Below are 17,308 nucleotides of genomic sequence, written 5' to 3' on the forward strand. Positions count from 1 at the left end.
CCATTCTTCCTTAGCTACCTTGCACTTTCTATCCACTTGATTCTTTAATGGCCTGTATTCTTTTCTGCCCTCTTCACTTCTAGCATTCTTGTATTTTCGTCGTTCATCAATCAGGTCTAGTATCTCCTGAGTTATCCACTGATTCTTAGTTGATCTTTTCTTCCTTCCTAACATTTCTTCAGCAGCCCTACTGACTTCATTTTTCATGACTCTCCACTCTTCCTCTATAGTGTTTCCTTCAGCCTTTTCATTTTGTCCTTGTGCAACATGTTCCTTGAAACAAACCCTCACACTCTTTTCTTTCAACTTGTCTAGATCCCATCTTTTTGCATTCTTTTCTTTCTTCAATTTCTTCAACTTCAGATGGCATTTCATGACCAACAAGTTGTGGTCAGAGTCCACGTCTGCTCCTGGGAAAGTTTTGCAATCCAACACCTGGTTTCTGAATCTCTGCCTAATCATAATGAAGTCTATTTGATACCTTCCGGTGTCTCCAGGTCTCGCCCACATATACAGCCGTCGTTTGTGGTGTTTGAACCAAGTATTGTCAAGGACTAAATTATGATCAGTGCAGAATTCAACCAGCCAACTTCCTCTTTCATTCCTTTGTCCCAATCCGAATTCTCCTACTGTATTACCTTCTCTTCCTTGGCCTACCACTGCATTCCAGTCTCCCATCACAATTAGATTCTCGTCACCTTTTACATATTGTATTAAATCTTCTATCTCCTCATATATTCTTTTGATTTCTTCATCATCCGCTGAACTAGTAGGCATATAGACCTGCACTATTGTGGTGGGCATTAGTTTGGTGTCTATTTCAACGACAATAATTCTTTCACTATGCTGGTCGTAGTAGCTTACCCGCTGCCCTATTTTCTTATTCATTATTAAACCAACTCCTGCATTTCCCCCGTTTGATTTTATGTTGATAATTCGGTAGTCGCCTGACCAAAAATCTTGTTCTTCCTGCCAACGTACTTCACTTATACCAACTACATCTAACTTTAGCCTATCCATCTCCTTTTTCAGATTCTCTAACCTACCACAATGATTCAAACTTCTAACATTCCACGCTCCGACTGGCAGAATGTCAGTATCCATCTTCCTGATAATCGCCCCCTCTTGTGTAGTCCCCACCCGGAGATCCGAATGGGGGACTAGTTTACCTCCAGAATATTTTACCCGGGAGGAAGCCATCATCAGTACACCATTCATACAGTGAGAGCTGCATGTCCTCGGGAGGTAGTTACGGCTGTAGTTTCTCGTTGCTTTCAGCCGTGTAGCAGTATCAACACAGCTAAGCCATGTTGAGTATTATTACAAGGCCGTATCAGTCAATCATCTATACTGCCACCCTTGTAACTACCGAAATGCTGCTACCCCCCTTTCGATGAACCATTCGTTAGTCTGGTCTCTCAACAGATACCCATCTGATATGGTTGCACCTGCGGCTCGGCTATCTGCATCATTGGGACACGCAAGCCTCCCCACCGCGGCAAGGTCACATGGTTCGCAGAGGAGGGGTTTGTGTTAGTGGTTCTAAATGCTGTATTAAAATTGTGTTTCTTGAATACGTTAGCGATCTGGTGAATAGCTGGGTTGTTGTAAGTGAATGTAGCATACTCCGTCTTTTTGGTTTTGTCTGGTATCAGATTTGTGGACATTCTGTTCTTAATTTTATTGATCAGTCGATTGACCATTTCTGCTTTGAAGCCATTAAGTCTAGCAAGGTTCTTAATATAATTTAATTCTGTCTTTAATTTCTTAGGGGACAGAGGAATTCTAAGTGCTCTGTATATTAGACTATGGGAAGTTGCCTGTTTTTGTGAATTAGGGTGTAATGAAGAATTGTTTATAGTTGTAGAGGATTGTATTGGCTTTCTAAAGATTTGGAAATCGAAGGTGTTATCTCTCCGCGTGGCCGTTATATCTAGAGAATTCAATGAACTATTGATCTCGTCCTCCTTAGAAAATTTCAAATTAAGTTCGATTTCAATTAACTTATCCAAAACTTCTTTGCTATTGGTGACTTTACAGCCAAAAGTTGAAACAAATAAAAGCAAGGGGTATTTATAAATATCATATCATGCATGTGACATTCTGAACCATTTTTTGTTAACAGCAAGGTCATTTACCTGGTTGAAATTTGATTGTTTTGTTCATATGTTAGCACCTGAAATTAAAACAAATAAAAGAAGGAATATTTATGAATTACACATCATGCTAGTGACATTGTGAAAGATTTTACATTAACTTCACGGTCAGTTACATCATTTACCTCACTAGAACTGCAGTGATTTGTCTGTATGAAACTGCCTGAAGCATGGTGCAGCTCAAAGTGCCTTCTCACAATCAAGGCACCAGATCATTGACTCTTTCCTCTTTCCATTCTTCCAACGCACTACACATCTTCTAGTGGGGTCTTTTCTTCAATGTACCTGGAACAAAATCAGGCATACAGCACCCCAGTAGTCGAGAAGGTGTTGGTGATTTCGAAGGACGTCCTTTTGGCTGCTGTTCTACCACTCCTCTGGTTGAAGATACGTCCTCTGCTAAGGTCAGTTGTAAGTCCAGTGTATGTAGGCGTCCTCCTTTTTTCTGATAAATTATAAACGCATTCAGACACGCCAGATTCATCAGGTAACGGAACATCTTCTGGTAATATTTGTTTAGGCGTTTTTTGGCAAGTTTGTAGCTGGGAACTTGGCCATCATTTTTGTCCACTCCTCCCATATTCTTGTTGTAATCTAGAACAAGGGATGGTTTATGGATTACTCGTTTCCTTGTCTGAACATTGTTCATGCTGTCATCATGGATTGTGCTGACTAAGGTAACATCCCTTTTGTCTTTCCATTTCATGATCATTTGCTTTTTATGAAAGGCTGCAATTGTTTCCCCCTTCTGCAGTCTGGCCCTCTTCACTGTGTCTGGGAATTCCTTTCTCTGATTCTCATAGTCCCCACATCATCAGTATTTCTGCAACATAGTGTGTCAACTAGTCTTGGACTAGTATACCAGTTCTCAAGATAGAGGCAGTACCCTTTATCTAGAGGGTTGTGAGTAAGTTCTAGTACAATTCTGGACGAAATATTCTCACCAGGATATCTTTGACCATACACTGTGTCCTTGCCAATATAAACTACAAAATCCACAGATAACCAGACCCACCTTCAAAAAGTTTATAGAATTTCATGCCGAATCTGCTTCTTTTAGATGGAATAAATTGCACCCAGCCCAATAGTTCTTTCCATAGAAGGAGGGACTCATCGCCACATATGTTTTGCTCAGGAGTGTCTACAGAAGAAAATCTTGATCGTAGGTGATCAAGTACCGGCTGAATTTTATAGAGCTTTTTGTTGTGCAGGTTAGGATCAAATTTGGCATTGTCGGAGAAATGAAGGAACTTCAGGAGAAGATGAAATCTTTTCTCAGAGATAATTTTTGAAGAAACTAGAACAACAAGAAACTATTACATCAAGTGATGAGAAACTAGAAAAGCAACTATGAAGAAATAAAGGCCCTGGAGGAATGGAATGACAAAGAGATAAGAAATGAGATGGGACAGTGTTTTAAAAACTTATAGAAAGGTGAAAATTTAAATATCAAACAACAGGAGTCGACAGCAAAAGAAAATATTCAAAAGTGGAGCCTTTTATAACATGGATGGAAGTGGAAAATGCGCTAAAGAACATCAGTAAAGCAAAGGCAACAAGCATAGATGAGTTTAGCACTGACATGATCAAGGCTGGTGGACTGCAAGGATTGCAGTTATTGTTTAGAGTTCTGAACACCATTTGGAAGGAAAAAAATCTACCCAAAAACTGGACTAAGGAGTCATCATCCCTCTATTTAAGAAAGGAGGCAGATGGAAACCCAGTAACTACAAGGGCATCACTCTTCTATCTCTGGACTCAAAAAAATTATGGAATGAATTATTGAAAAGAGATTAAGAACCATCATTGAACCACAGCGTGAAGAGGAGCAGTATGGTTTTAGAAGAAATAGGGCAACAACAGATCTGATATTTTCTCTAAGGTTGATCATGGACGATCACTGGGGAAAAGGAAAATATGTGTCATCTTTATTTTCTTAGAGAAGGTTTATGATAGTGTACAGAGACAAAAAATCTGGGAATGCCTTGAGAATAGATGTATACTACTTCTTCTTCTTCTACTTCTTCTTCCTGATACATTTCTGCTTATGCAGGTCGTTCAGAGAGCCTCTTCCAGTTAGTCCTCTCCAATTTACGTCATCCTCCACTTGATCCCTCAGTCTTGTTCGTGATCTTCCAATTGGTCTTCTCACAGATTCTGTCCATTCCAGAGCTCTTCTTGGTAATCTTTCTTGTCCCATTCTTTTGATGAGGTCGAATCATTTCAGGCTATTTCTCTCCATAGTTTCTTTTAGGGGGTTATCTGTAGCATGTTTCATATTGTTTCATTTCTTATCTTGTCCCCCATTTTACCCAAGATTCCTTGCAGAAAGCACACCTCTGTCGCTTGTAATCTACTCAGATCTTTTTTTTTTTTTTAATACATGTCCAACATTCTGATCCATAGGTCATTATTGGCAAATAATGTGATTTATATATAATGATTTTTTGCTTTGGTAATTTCTAATTTCTAATTGTGTCTGATACACAGTAATAAAATTTTGAGCAATTTCCTATCCTCTCCAAAATTTCTTCTGTGATGTTTCCTTTCCCACTTAGGTATTTAAAAGCATCGACTTCTTTCAGAATTTTTCCTTTACACCTAATATCCTTCATTTTTCTGTTTTCTCTACTGATTTTCATTACCTCACTTTTTGTTAAACTTATTTCTATGCCTGCTTCTTCAATTAACCTCTGCCAGGTATTTACGAGGGGCGTACAATATTGTTTTACTCTTTATTTTTTGTACGCCTGGGTATGGTTCACATTTCATTTTTGAAGGTGGTGACCTGTAACTAGTGTCTTGTTCCACTGTTTGGTAGCAGCACACACACAGGGACCAACGAATGCACTCATCATAGCCATTTCATAACAACACTGTCAGCGTAGGAATGGACAACATGGAAAGCAACCGTCAGGGACAGCGCTATGGAAAAAAGGTATGACCACTGCGGAAATTCATTGGTGCTTGGTGGCAGTCTGTGGAAAACATGCGCCGTCGTGAAAACAGTTTACAACTGGGTGGAAGGTTGGAAAACAGGGCGCACACCAGTGGACAAGGGAACGAGTTTTGGAAGGAATGTGACAGTATCAACACCAGCCAACATTGCCCGGGTCGAACAGGCCATCAAAGGAAACAAATTCATCACATTTACGGAAATGGAGGCAGCCACGGGAATTAGCCGAAACACCCTACAGTGGATCGTGCACGGCCACTTACAGTTGGGGAAGGTGTCATCCACATGGGTGCCTAGACTCTTTTCTGCAAACGAAAAGCAGAGGCATGTGGACATGTGCCAAGAACTTTTGCAATGCCATGATCAAGATCCAGCCGACTTCATTGGCTATGCTTGTGACTGGTGATGAGACATGGCTCCATTACCATGAGCCACAAACAAAACAACAATCGGTGCAATGGAAGCATAGGGGCAGTCCACCACCAAAGAAATATCAAACAGTGCCATCAGTTGGCAAGCGACTGCCGACAGTGTTCTGGGACACAAAGGGCATCATCCTCATTGACTGGCTGGAATTTGGGACTATGATTAACAGTGCAGCATATGTGGCAACCCTTAAGAGCTTACGTCATGCCATTCAAACTAAGTGGCCAGGAAAATGGGCTAAAGGTGTGCTTCTGCAACATGACAGTACCTGGCCCCACACTTGCTGAGGGTCCACCGCTGCCATTGATCAGATGGGATTCACGATGCTGCTACACCCACCATACTCTCCCAACTTCTCACCAAGCAATTATCACCTGTTCGGGAACATGAAGAAACCTCTGCGTGGTCACCGTTCTGCGGATTTCGCAGAACTGGACACAGCTGTCAAGGCATGGGTACTCAGCACTCCGAAAGTATGGTTTCAGGAAGGTCTGGAGAGACTGACACATCGATGGCAAAAGTGTATACAGTTACAAGGAGATTATGTTGAGAAGGTGGACGTAACAACTGATGTGTAATGTACTTCATTTGGGTAGAAGTAAATAAAGTGTAAAACAATATAGTACGCCCTTCGTAGTTGTTCTTCCAATTTTTATTCATTTTCTCCCCATATCATCACATCATCTACATATGTTATGACTTTCATATCATTTGCTGTTGAGCCTTGACAAACTTTCCTCATAAAGTTGCCCATCTTAAAGGGCACTGGTGAAAGTACACTTCCTTTTCGAACTCCTCTGTTTGTTCTAAACCATTCTAATTTTTTGCCATCAAGTGACAACACAGTTCAGACATTTGTTATACATGTTTCTAATTCTAAATTGCATTTCTCTTGACAATTCCATTCCATACAGACCTTACCATAAATTTTGTATATCTATGAATGCAACTGCGATGTCTTTCCCAAATTCCCATTTCTTTTGTCCTTCTTGTCTAGCTGTAAATATGGCATCAATAGTTGATCTTCCAGGTCTAAATCCTTGTTCTTCTCTTAATTGTGAATCTATCTTGTTCTTGATTATTTTATAAAAATATATTTTCACAAATCTTCATGCAATGACATAGTAGTGCTATTCCTGTGTAGTTCACACAAAGTGCTTTATTATCTTTAAAAAAAAAATAGTTACATCACTTTCGACAATCAAATATCTATACCATCTGCTTTAATTAATAAAGTCAAAATACTGCATGAACATTGCCAGAGTTGTGTCCAAATAGGGGACGGATATTCGGAGTGGTTTGAGGCTAGGCAAGTGTACAATAAGGCAGCGCACTTTTGCCACTTTTATTCATCATTGTAATGGATGAAATAATGAAAAGAGTTAAGATACTCAACAACAACTCTACCCCTTGTGGGTGGGGGACACGGATGAAGAATACACCCACAGTGTCCTCTGCCTGTTGTAAGTGGTGACTAAAAGGGGCCCCAGGGGCTCCAAACTTGGGAGTGTGGGGTGGCGACCATGGGGCCCTCAGCTGAGTCCTGGCATTGCTTCCACTTACTTGTGCAAGGTTCCTCACTTTTATCTATCTTGTCCGACTTCCCTTGGTCAACTCTTGTTCTTTTCCGACTCTGATGGTATTACAGCATTCGAGACCTAGGGAGTCTTTCATTTTCACACCCTTCATGGCCCTTGTCTTTCTTTGTGTGGTACTTCATTTTTCGAAGTGTGGAATCCCTTCTTTTTTCTTTTTCCCCCTCTCTAACCCTGTGGGTGAGGGGGCACAGATGTAGACTACACTCACGGTATCCCCTGCCTGTCGTAAGAGGCGACTAAAAGGGGCGTCCAAGGGATGAAAGCATTAGAACCATGAAATTATTTGTGATTAGTGCCATTACGTGCGAAACACCATGGGTCGACGTTACTTGCGACTAGTACCACCTTGCAAGGGTCTGCGTTATATAAGAGCAGTACCATTCTTTGCGGAACATTATGGGTCTGAGTGTTGTTTGTTAAAAGATTGTCATGTTTATTCCACTGGTCTGTTCCACTGTGTTCTGTATGGTCTGTATTACCTGTGAGTAGTACTACATTATGTACAACACCATGGGTCTACGTTACCTGCAGCTACCATGTGAGAAATACCACGGGTTTGGCTGACACCCATGATTAGTACCACTATTTGAGGAAAACCAATGGTCTGTGTTGCCAGAGAGTACTATTATTATTTGAGGAACATCATGGGATTGTGTTGCCTGTGGGTGTTACCATAATGTGTGATGCACAGTGGGTCTGCATTGCCTATGATTAGTATCACTATGTGAGTGACCCCATGAGTATACGGGACCTGTGATTAGTTCTGCCAAGTGAGGAACACCATGGGAATACCGGCGCCCATGATTAGTACACCTAGGTGAGGATCACCATGGGTCTGCATTGCTTGTCAGTGGTGCCCTTATGTGTGAAACGCTATAGGTTTGTGGTACCTGCGAGTGGTGCCATTGTGTGTGACATACCATGCATTTACGTTACCTGTGATTAGTACCATCCTGCTGGAAACACTGAGTCTACATTACCTGTGGTTAGTACCACTGTAGGAGGAACACCATGGTTCTGTTTTACTAGTGATTAGTACCATTGTGAGGGGCTGGTGACCTGGATTTTGGACCTCTTAAGCATCATCCCAGTAATTAAGACATTGTGAATTGGATCCTCTGATTGTTTTTATTTCACGATCATTTTCTCATCACCATTCATTTTATATTCTAGTTAGTGGGTATATTTCGACATTTTAATTTCCATTTCATTACACCTCATACCATTAGAGGCCGATGACCTGGCTGTTAGGCCCCTGTAAACAACAAATATCATCATCATCAGCAGCAACAACTCTGAGTTTAAAGCTCTTGCCTTTGCAGATGACATGGTGATATGGGTAGGCTGAAGTATAACAGAAGCTGAATGGAATGCTATATTCAAGCAATTTGTTCTCAAGATAAGCAAGTCCAAAAATGGCAGTTTTGCCGGTTAGTCAACAGAACATCCATACTAACATCACTCTAGATAGATCAAAGTTGGAACAAGTACATCATTTCCGTTATCTTGGCAGTGTAGTAACAGCAGATAGCTGACAATCTGCAGAAATCACTAGTAGAATATAGAATGGAACACTGTTTTATCATCTTGTGAGAAAACTTCTTTGGGATAAGCAAGTTCCATTAAGATCAAAATTAATACTCTACATTAGCTTCCTTGTACCAGTTACTACATACAGTCTAGAAACTTGCATCTAAACCAACAGAAATATTAGCAAACTACAAGCAGTGGAAATTAAGTTCTTAAGAAAACAAGGAGGGACAAAATAATATACGACAAGATTCGCCATCTTGTCCAAGTGAAAAAATCCCTTAGTGAGATCTGTGTCGAAGCCAGGCTAAAATGGTTTGGGCATCTCAAAAGAATGGACCCATAAAGAAGAGCTAGAGCGTGGTTTAAGAAGGAACTCGAAAGCAAAAGATCAAAAGGTCAGCCAAGAATGAGATGGATTGATCAGATTAGAAATGATCTAGCTGGACGAGTTCTGGATTTGCAGCAGGTTGTGGAAGAAGACATCTAGAGATACAGAAGTAAATCATCATCATCATTAGTCATTGTGCTCATTACTGAGCATCGTGACCTCATAACTCCATCATTTCCTTGTTGCAACCTTGACAAGATGTCTCCATCCCAAGTGGTTTTCACGTTTCGTTAATATGACCTGAAGCGGTAGCCCAGTGATCTTCTTCGCCTGATCTATCCATCTGCTTGCTGTTCTTCCTCGTGGTCTACTGCCTTCGATTTTGCCTTGTAAACAGAAGTAAATGGAGAGTGCTAATTCACCGCACCCGGGAAACTGGAGCTGGTTCAAGATGAAGATTCACTTATTCACTTAATACATACCTTTAATCTTGCTAATAGCTAATATATCCTCCTTTCTGTTTTATAAGCTGCTTTACATGATTTGTCATAGATTCCACAAGCTTTGAGCACATATTTTTCAGTTCATCATCATGAAATCACACTGTAACTAGAGACTCTTATCATTAGTATTTTACCGGGCGAGTTGGCCATGCGGTTATGGGTGCACAGCTGTGAGCTAGCATCCGGGAGATAGTGGGTTCGAGCCCCGCTGTCGGCAGCCCTGAAGATGATTTTCCGTCGTTTCTCATTTTCACACCAGGCAAATTCTGGTGCTGTACCTTAAGATCACGGACGCTTCCTTCCCACTCCTAGGCCTTTCCTATCCCATTGTTGCCATAAGACCTATCTGTGTCGGCGCAACGTAAAACAACTTGTAAAAAAATTCATTAGTATTTTGTGGAACAGTCAAGTTATGTGAATCTTCTTTTGCAAATAGCCCATCTGTTAATTAAAATTTTATAAAGTTATTTCTTTTTCAGGTATAATCCTGTAACCATATATTTTGTTTCACAGGTAGTTTATAAGTTTATTACTCAAAATATGTTTTGGCAGACTGAAGAATCTAACAGTTACACATCTTTTGCATCTGCTAAATTCCCTTTTGCTTTACTGTTTTGACTTTGTGCTTTTATTCTGCCTTTGTTTGACAGTCCTGAAATTTTGATTTTAAGTTTCATATTGACTAGGTAAAAGAAAAGAAACTTTACTTTTCCCAGTACTGTTCAAAATATAAATTTATATTTTAAAACAAAATCTAACTCGCCATACACCTTTAGTTTGAAGTATGTAAAAAATAAATGTTCATTGCAATAATATTTGGCTGTGTCTGCTTATTTGCTTTTTAATGCAAAATGTTAATTATTCTGTACATAGTGTGATACTGATTGCTGCTGCCAGAGGTGCAAGTTCAAATCTGTTGGAGAAGCTGCTTGTTACTGTGTTCCATGCCATGATACTTGTTGTGGGTATTGAAGAAATTCGGGCACCAAAGAATGCTGACAGACTGAAAAGAGAACTAAGGGTAATTATTAACCTAAGTATGCCCAATACATCTTGTGCATCTAGGTAATGTTGACTGAAAATGAAACCTTTTCAACCATAACTACTAGGAACCAGTCTGTCCTTGTTTTTCTTTCCTTTTTTCTTTGGCAGTTTAATGAAAATGAGTGTGGAAAATGAGATAAATGAAAACCACTGGAGATTCAGATCACAAAGAGGAAGTCTTGACCAGATTTTCAGCACTAACCTATGCCAGGTATAGAGAATTGGTGTATTAAGAGTACAGTAGATAGTATTTAATGGGGTCGGACAAGGCTGTAATCTTTCACTCACCAGGCTGAGTGGCTCAGACGGTTGAGTTGCTGGCCTTATGACCCCAACTTGGTAGGTTCGATCCTAACTCAGTCCGGTGGTATTTGAAGGTGCTCAAATACGTCAGCCTCATGTCGTTAGATTTACTGTCAAGTAAGAGAACTCTTGTGAGACTTAATTTTTGCACTTTGGCTTAGTTAGTGGGACGTAAAGCCAGTAACAGTAATCTTTCACTCGTAGTATTCACAACTATAATGGATCACTCATTGAAAGATATAAAGTAGCATGGCAGATTCAGTTTGATGGAAATATTGTGAGCAGAACAGATTATGCTTTAACCTTAATAGCAGATTGTCTCTAATACTGGCTATGTAATATTTTCAGACTTGAAAAAATTTGAAGTATTGTGTGAACAACACTTTCCCAGTAATATCAAAGACTGCCTTGATGTCAGTTTTCTTCTTCCTGGCCTTTTCCCGAATGTATTGGGGTTGGTACTTCGTGGGGATATGGTCCAGTTTTACGGCTGGATGCTCTTTGATGCCAACTTTACATGGAGGGATGTATTCACTATTACATGTTCCTGTGGTGACACTGTAATGATGTTGTTTGTTGTTTAAAGGGGCCTAACAGCTAGGTCACTGGCCTCAGTACTGTAGTGTGTTATGAGTATATGAAAGGGAGTGTATAGGGACAAACACAAATGCCCAGTCCCCAAGGCAGAGGAATTAACCATATGTGAATAAAATCCCTGTTCTGGCCAGGAATCGAACCTGGGACCCTCTGCACCGAAGGCCTCAATGATGACCATTCAATCAAGGAGCTGAACTTTGTTGTGATATTAGTAAGAAAAAGATTTTAAAAGTTTGAATGCAGATAAGAAATATAATACGAGGGGGTACCCAAAAATAACCGGAATAACATTGCCGTGGGCCAAGCTTGTGTAGTACGCATTTCTGCCGCAAGGTGTGTGTAGCGCAACTCATTGCCAGTTCAGTGCCGCCTGTGTTGTCAACCTGACTTGTTCTGTTCATCTGCAATGATTGTTTTTGCTAGTGCTCTTTTGTTTTTGTTTCGTTTTTTATGATGGCAAGTTTAAGTGAACAACGTGCAAACTTTTTATTGGGAACTTTAAAGAAGATTGCACAACAGTGTTCATCAAAAAAGACACAATTTGTGGCAGACAGGAGACTGGTTCATTCACCACGACAACGCACTTGCACACACAGCCATCTCTGTTAGTTTTTTGCTAAAAATGGTATGGTTCCACTGTCCGATGCCTGACCTGGCTCCGTGCGACTTTTTCTTATTTCCATGCATGAAAAGGGGCACAAAAGGACAATGATTTGACAATATTGAAGAGGTCAAGAAAAAAACGAGAGAGGAGCTGTCAGCCATCTCTAAAGATGACTACAAAACTATTTTGAACAGTGGAAGCACCGGTGGGACAAATGCATTAGTTGTAATGGAGAGTATTTTGAAGGGGATAAGGTTGTTTTGTTAAAAATTGGAAAATATATAGCTTGTAAAAAAGTTTTTTTTGGGTACCCCGTCATATTGAGAAGTTGAAACGAGAATTCTCTCAAGATAATAGATAATGAGAGAAAACAAGTACATAATTAAGTTAAGAGAAGAAGATACAATTACAGTCAACTGTATTTTGTAATAAGGCAGTGAATTCACAGATCTATTCTAATATTGCTCTTTTTTTTTTCTTTTAGCTAGTTGCTTTACGTCGCACCGACACAGATAGGTCTTATGGCGACAATGGGACAGGGAAGGGCTAGGAGTGGGAAGGAAGTGGCCGTGGCCTTAATTAAGGTACAGCCCCAGCATTTGCCTGGTGTGAAAATGGGAAACTACAGAAAACCATCTTCAGGGCTGCCAACAGTGGGGTTCGAACCTACTATCTCCCAAATACTGTATACTGGCCGCACTTAAGCGACTGCAGCTATCAAGCTCGGTTGCTGTACTTTTGCTAGCTCCAGAGTGTAGGGGTAGCAAGTCTGTCTCTCACCCAGTGGGTCTGATTTCAGCCAGGTCAGGGATTTTTACCTGGATCTGAGGGATGTTTCAAGGTCTTCCCAGCCTGTGTGAGAATAATTGAGGAGCTCTCTGATGGTGAGATTGTGATTGCAGTCCAGAAAGCCATGAATAACAACTGAGAGTATATGTTGTGCTGACCCCACCTCGCAATCATCAGGCCTTTGGGCTAAGCAGTGGTCACTTTGTAGGTCAAAACCCATCAGGGCTGTACTGCCATGTGCTTTTTTTTTTTTTTTTTTAGACATGACAGTAGTGAGAACTATTGATGGAACAAAAATATTTGGGAACATTGATGCTGCTGATTGTTTAATGGCAAAATAATGGGATTATCAGTCCCAGGCGAGAATCATAATAGTACTATATATTGTTTGTAAGGGAGAGACAAGTAGAAATTTGTAATTAATATTTATTTGAAGCTGTATATGGTGGCTTCTGTAATAGGTTCTTGTGAGACATATGGAGGAAGATAATTTCTATAGAAGAGTAGAGGACTTGAAAGGTAAGAGAAGCTGAGGGTGATCGTGAAAATCAGACTCAGTTTATAGTTTTTAGACATAAGATATAAAAGTAGAAGAATCCACAGTGCTGACAACAGGTAGAAAGTTGTGGAAGATTTTAATTCATATGCAGATACTTACAAACTGAACAGTGACTTGAGAAATTATCTATAGTAAAAAATGTATGTATGTACGTACGTATGATATCCATCTATGTTCGTGTTTTTCCACTCTGGCTGCCACCCACATCAAAGATAGCATGAAACTCACCTCGTCGTAGAATCATGGGAGGTCATAAATATATGGTAGGATGGGTAAAAATAAACTAGCTAAATGACGTGATAGGACGAGGTTGAAGTGTTTGGAAGGATTTTTCCACATTTACTTAAGATTTTTAAATTATCAAAACTAGGGATTCACAAATAACAATAGGAAGATTGATTTGTTATTGTTTACAACAATCACGAATTCCGAACTCATACCAACTCAGTAATGACATGTAAACTTAACAATGGAGACTGTTTGTAAACATGGAAATTAAGTTGGTAAAATCTCATATATTTAAATACAGTACATAAAAATTTCAATTAACTTCATTATCAATCACATGAATTTAAAATTTACTAGGATGTATATTAGAAGCATTATTGTAGTATTCGGTTTAAATAGTTTCAACCAATCACTACTGATCTGATCTGCATTTAGGGCACTTTACAAAGGAAAAATTAAATGCATCCTCCTAATTCATTTAATTTTCCCTTTGTAAAGTGAAAACCGTCAATATGGAATGATTCTAATATCTTGTAATGCATTTGGGGCAGTCACCCAGGTGGCAGATTCCCTATCTCTTGTTTTCCTAGCCTTTTCTTAAATGATTTCAAAGAAATTGGAAATTTATTGAACATCTCCCTTGGTAAGTTATACCAGTCCCTAACTTGCCTTCCTATAAATGGATATTTGCCCCTATTTGTCCTCTTGAATTCTAGCTTTATCATCATATTTTGACCTTTCCTACTGTTAAACACACCACTCAAACTTATTTGTCTACTCTTGTCATTCCACACTACCTCTCCTCTGACAGCTTGGAACATACCACTTAATAATACCAATGTAGTTGGTCCATTATTGGACATTATAAATATTCTAGCTAACTCATTCCTGGTTGCCAGCGATTTTCACAAGTATGGTAAATTGGGCTCATCAGTTGGTAAATAATACACCACTAAGACGCATGGCTAGTGCATACCATGGAGGCCACTGCGTAGGCTACTTGAAGCCACTGGCAGTGCCAATGCACTATGAGAGACTTTGCCTCATTTCCAAAAATTGATGCCTGCCTGGCCATCAGGCCACTTGCACGTGTCTAGTCTAGTTGCACTCATTTTTTCCGGTAGTCTCCCATGATCTACCCTATCAAATGCATTAGATAGGTCAATCGCTATACAGTGCATTTGACCTGAATCCAGGATATACCATGTAGTCGAGCAGCTCTTCTCCTTTCTCCCAAGTCTTCACAGCCCAAACTCTGCAGCATTTTTGTAACGCTACTCTTTTGTTGGAAATCACCCAGAACAAATCGAGCTGCTTTTCTTTGGATTTTTTTCCAGTTCTTGAATCAAGTAATCCTGGTGAGGGTCCCATACGCTGGAACCATACTCTAGTTCGGGTCTTACCAGAAACTTGTATGCCCTCTCCATTACATCCTTACTACAACCCTAAATACCCTCATAACCATGTACAGAGATCTGTACCCTTTATTTACAATCATATTTGTGTGATTACCCCAATGAAGATCTTTCCTTATATTTACACCTTGGTACTTACAGTGATCCACAAAAGGAACATTATTGCCATCAACGCAGTAATTAAAACTGAGAGGACTTTTCCTATTTGTGAAACTCACAACCTGACTTTTAACCCTGTTTATCATTGTACCATTGCCTGCTGTCCATCTCACAACCTTATTGAGGTCATTTTGCTGTTGCCCACAGTCTTGTAACTTATTTATTACTCTGCATAGAATAACATCATCTGCAAAAAGCCTTATCTGTGATTTCACTTCTTTACACATGTCATTGATATATGTAAGAAAACATAAAGGTCCAATAATATTGCCTTAATTATTACAGGGACAGATAAAGCCTCACCTACCCTAATTCTCTGAGTTATGTTTTCTAGAAACATAGCCACCCATTCAGTCACTCTTTTGTCAAGTCCAATTGCACTCATTTCTTTGCCAGTAGTCTCGCATGATCTACCTCATTGAATTCCTTAGATATGTCAATCGCTATACAGTCCATTTGACCTGAATCCAGGATATCTGCTATATCTTGCTGAAATCCTACAAGTTGAGCTTAGTGGAATAACCTTTCCTAAACCCAAACTGCCTCCATCAAACCAGTTATTAGTTTCTCAACATGTCTAATATAATCAGAAAGAATACTTTCCCAAGGCTTACATGCAATGCATGTCAAACTGACTGGCCTGTAATTTTCAGTTTTATGTCTATCATCCTTTCCTTCATACACAGGGGCTACTATAGCAACTCTTCATTAATTTGGTATAGCTCCTTCATGCAAACAATAATCAGATAAGTACTTCATATATGGTACTATATCCCAACCAATTGTCTTTAGTATATCCCCAAAAATCTTATCAATTCCAGCCGCTTTTCTAGTTTTCAACTTTTGTATCTTACTGTAAATGTCACTGTTAACATAGGTAAATTTTAATACTTCTCTAGTATTAGTCACCTCATCTATCTGGACATCATCCTTGTAACCAACAATTTTTACATACTGCTAACTGAATACTTCTGCTCTTTGAAGATCTTTGCAGACACACTCCCCTTGTTCATGAATGGTTCCTGGAATATCCTTCTTGGAACCTGTTTCTGCCTTAAAGTACAGTAGAACCTCAATAATTCAAAATCGGTTAATTCAAAATCCCGCCCAATTCGAAGAAGCTCTCGTTCCCAGAAACACGAGATAGAGTTTTGCATGTTATTTAAATTGTTTAATTCGAAATACGGATAATTCGTAATTCGAAGTACAATGTCGGCCCCATTACCAAAATTAAAACTTAATTCGAAACTGCCTTTACAGTTTAAAACAATAGCATGTTACAGAGTAATTTCAACTCAAAATTTATCCGCTCCGCGTCATAATAGACCGCGCGTTCCGTAACGTGGAGGGGTAGCTTTCCGCACTTACACTCACTTCGGTGGGTCTACAGTGCGCTTCATGATTGCTAAGTTGAATGAAATCAGAATTCTTTTGTATTCAACCTTTTAAGGAACGCCGTAATATCACGCAACAGGCACTGTGCGGGAAAACAGAATCCGCGAACACTGGCGATGCCGACAGTTGACGAAAACGTGGCTCATATAATAAATTCGTATGCACCGAACAATATTGTCATTGCCGGTGAAACTGCATTGCTTTATTTTTATGTGAGCCCAAACGGTCTTATGGTTTTAAAGGAGAAATTGCCAGCCGGGAAATCGTACAAGTGTGAGGGATGGGGGTCATAGTAGTGCGTTACAATGCACATGGAAGCGAGATAGTTTATCCCCTCGTCATAGGAAAGTTCGATAAGCCACAATGTTTTAAGAGCGTCGGGCACTTTCCATGCCAGTACAAAGCATCTATAATAAAAATGCAAACAGTAAAGAAATCCAAAAAATAATGCATTTGCACAGGGGAACCAGCATAATTTATCCTCGTCTTTGAATTGTGCGATTTTTTTTTTCTTTCGTTGCGTAAGGTTATGTTTGTCAGTGATTTATCCAAGTGCATTATTTGAACATTGTAAATGCACCTTGTTGGATACATTTCGGAAATAGTTTTTTCCATGGCATTTGAAAGGTTTAAACTGTGAATCGAGGTGCTTGCATAATGGGTCTTAGAATACTTTGTGACGCGGCAAGTGTTTACATTTCTGAAGTATAAGTGC

General features: G+C 39.7%; 1 protein-coding gene across 4 annotated transcripts in view; it reads left to right on the plus strand.

The window, feature by feature from the left end:
* Positions 1-17,308, plus strand: part of fy (fuzzy planar cell polarity protein-like protein) — a 196,502-nt gene that overhangs the window by 61,518 nt on the left and 117,676 nt on the right. For all 4 annotated transcript variants that reach the window (XM_067153250.2, XM_067153251.2, XM_067153249.2 and 1 more), the window contains exon 3: positions 10,374-10,521. In XM_067153250.2, the coding sequence (XP_067009351.2) occupies positions 10,374-10,521 (148 nt within the window). The remainder of the gene's footprint in view (positions 1-10,373; positions 10,522-17,308) is intronic.

Source organism: Anabrus simplex, chromosome 1 (genome assembly GCF_040414725.1).
Source record: "Anabrus simplex isolate iqAnaSimp1 chromosome 1, ASM4041472v1, whole genome shotgun sequence".
Lineage (NCBI taxonomy): Eukaryota > Metazoa > Arthropoda > Insecta > Orthoptera > Tettigoniidae > Anabrus > Anabrus simplex.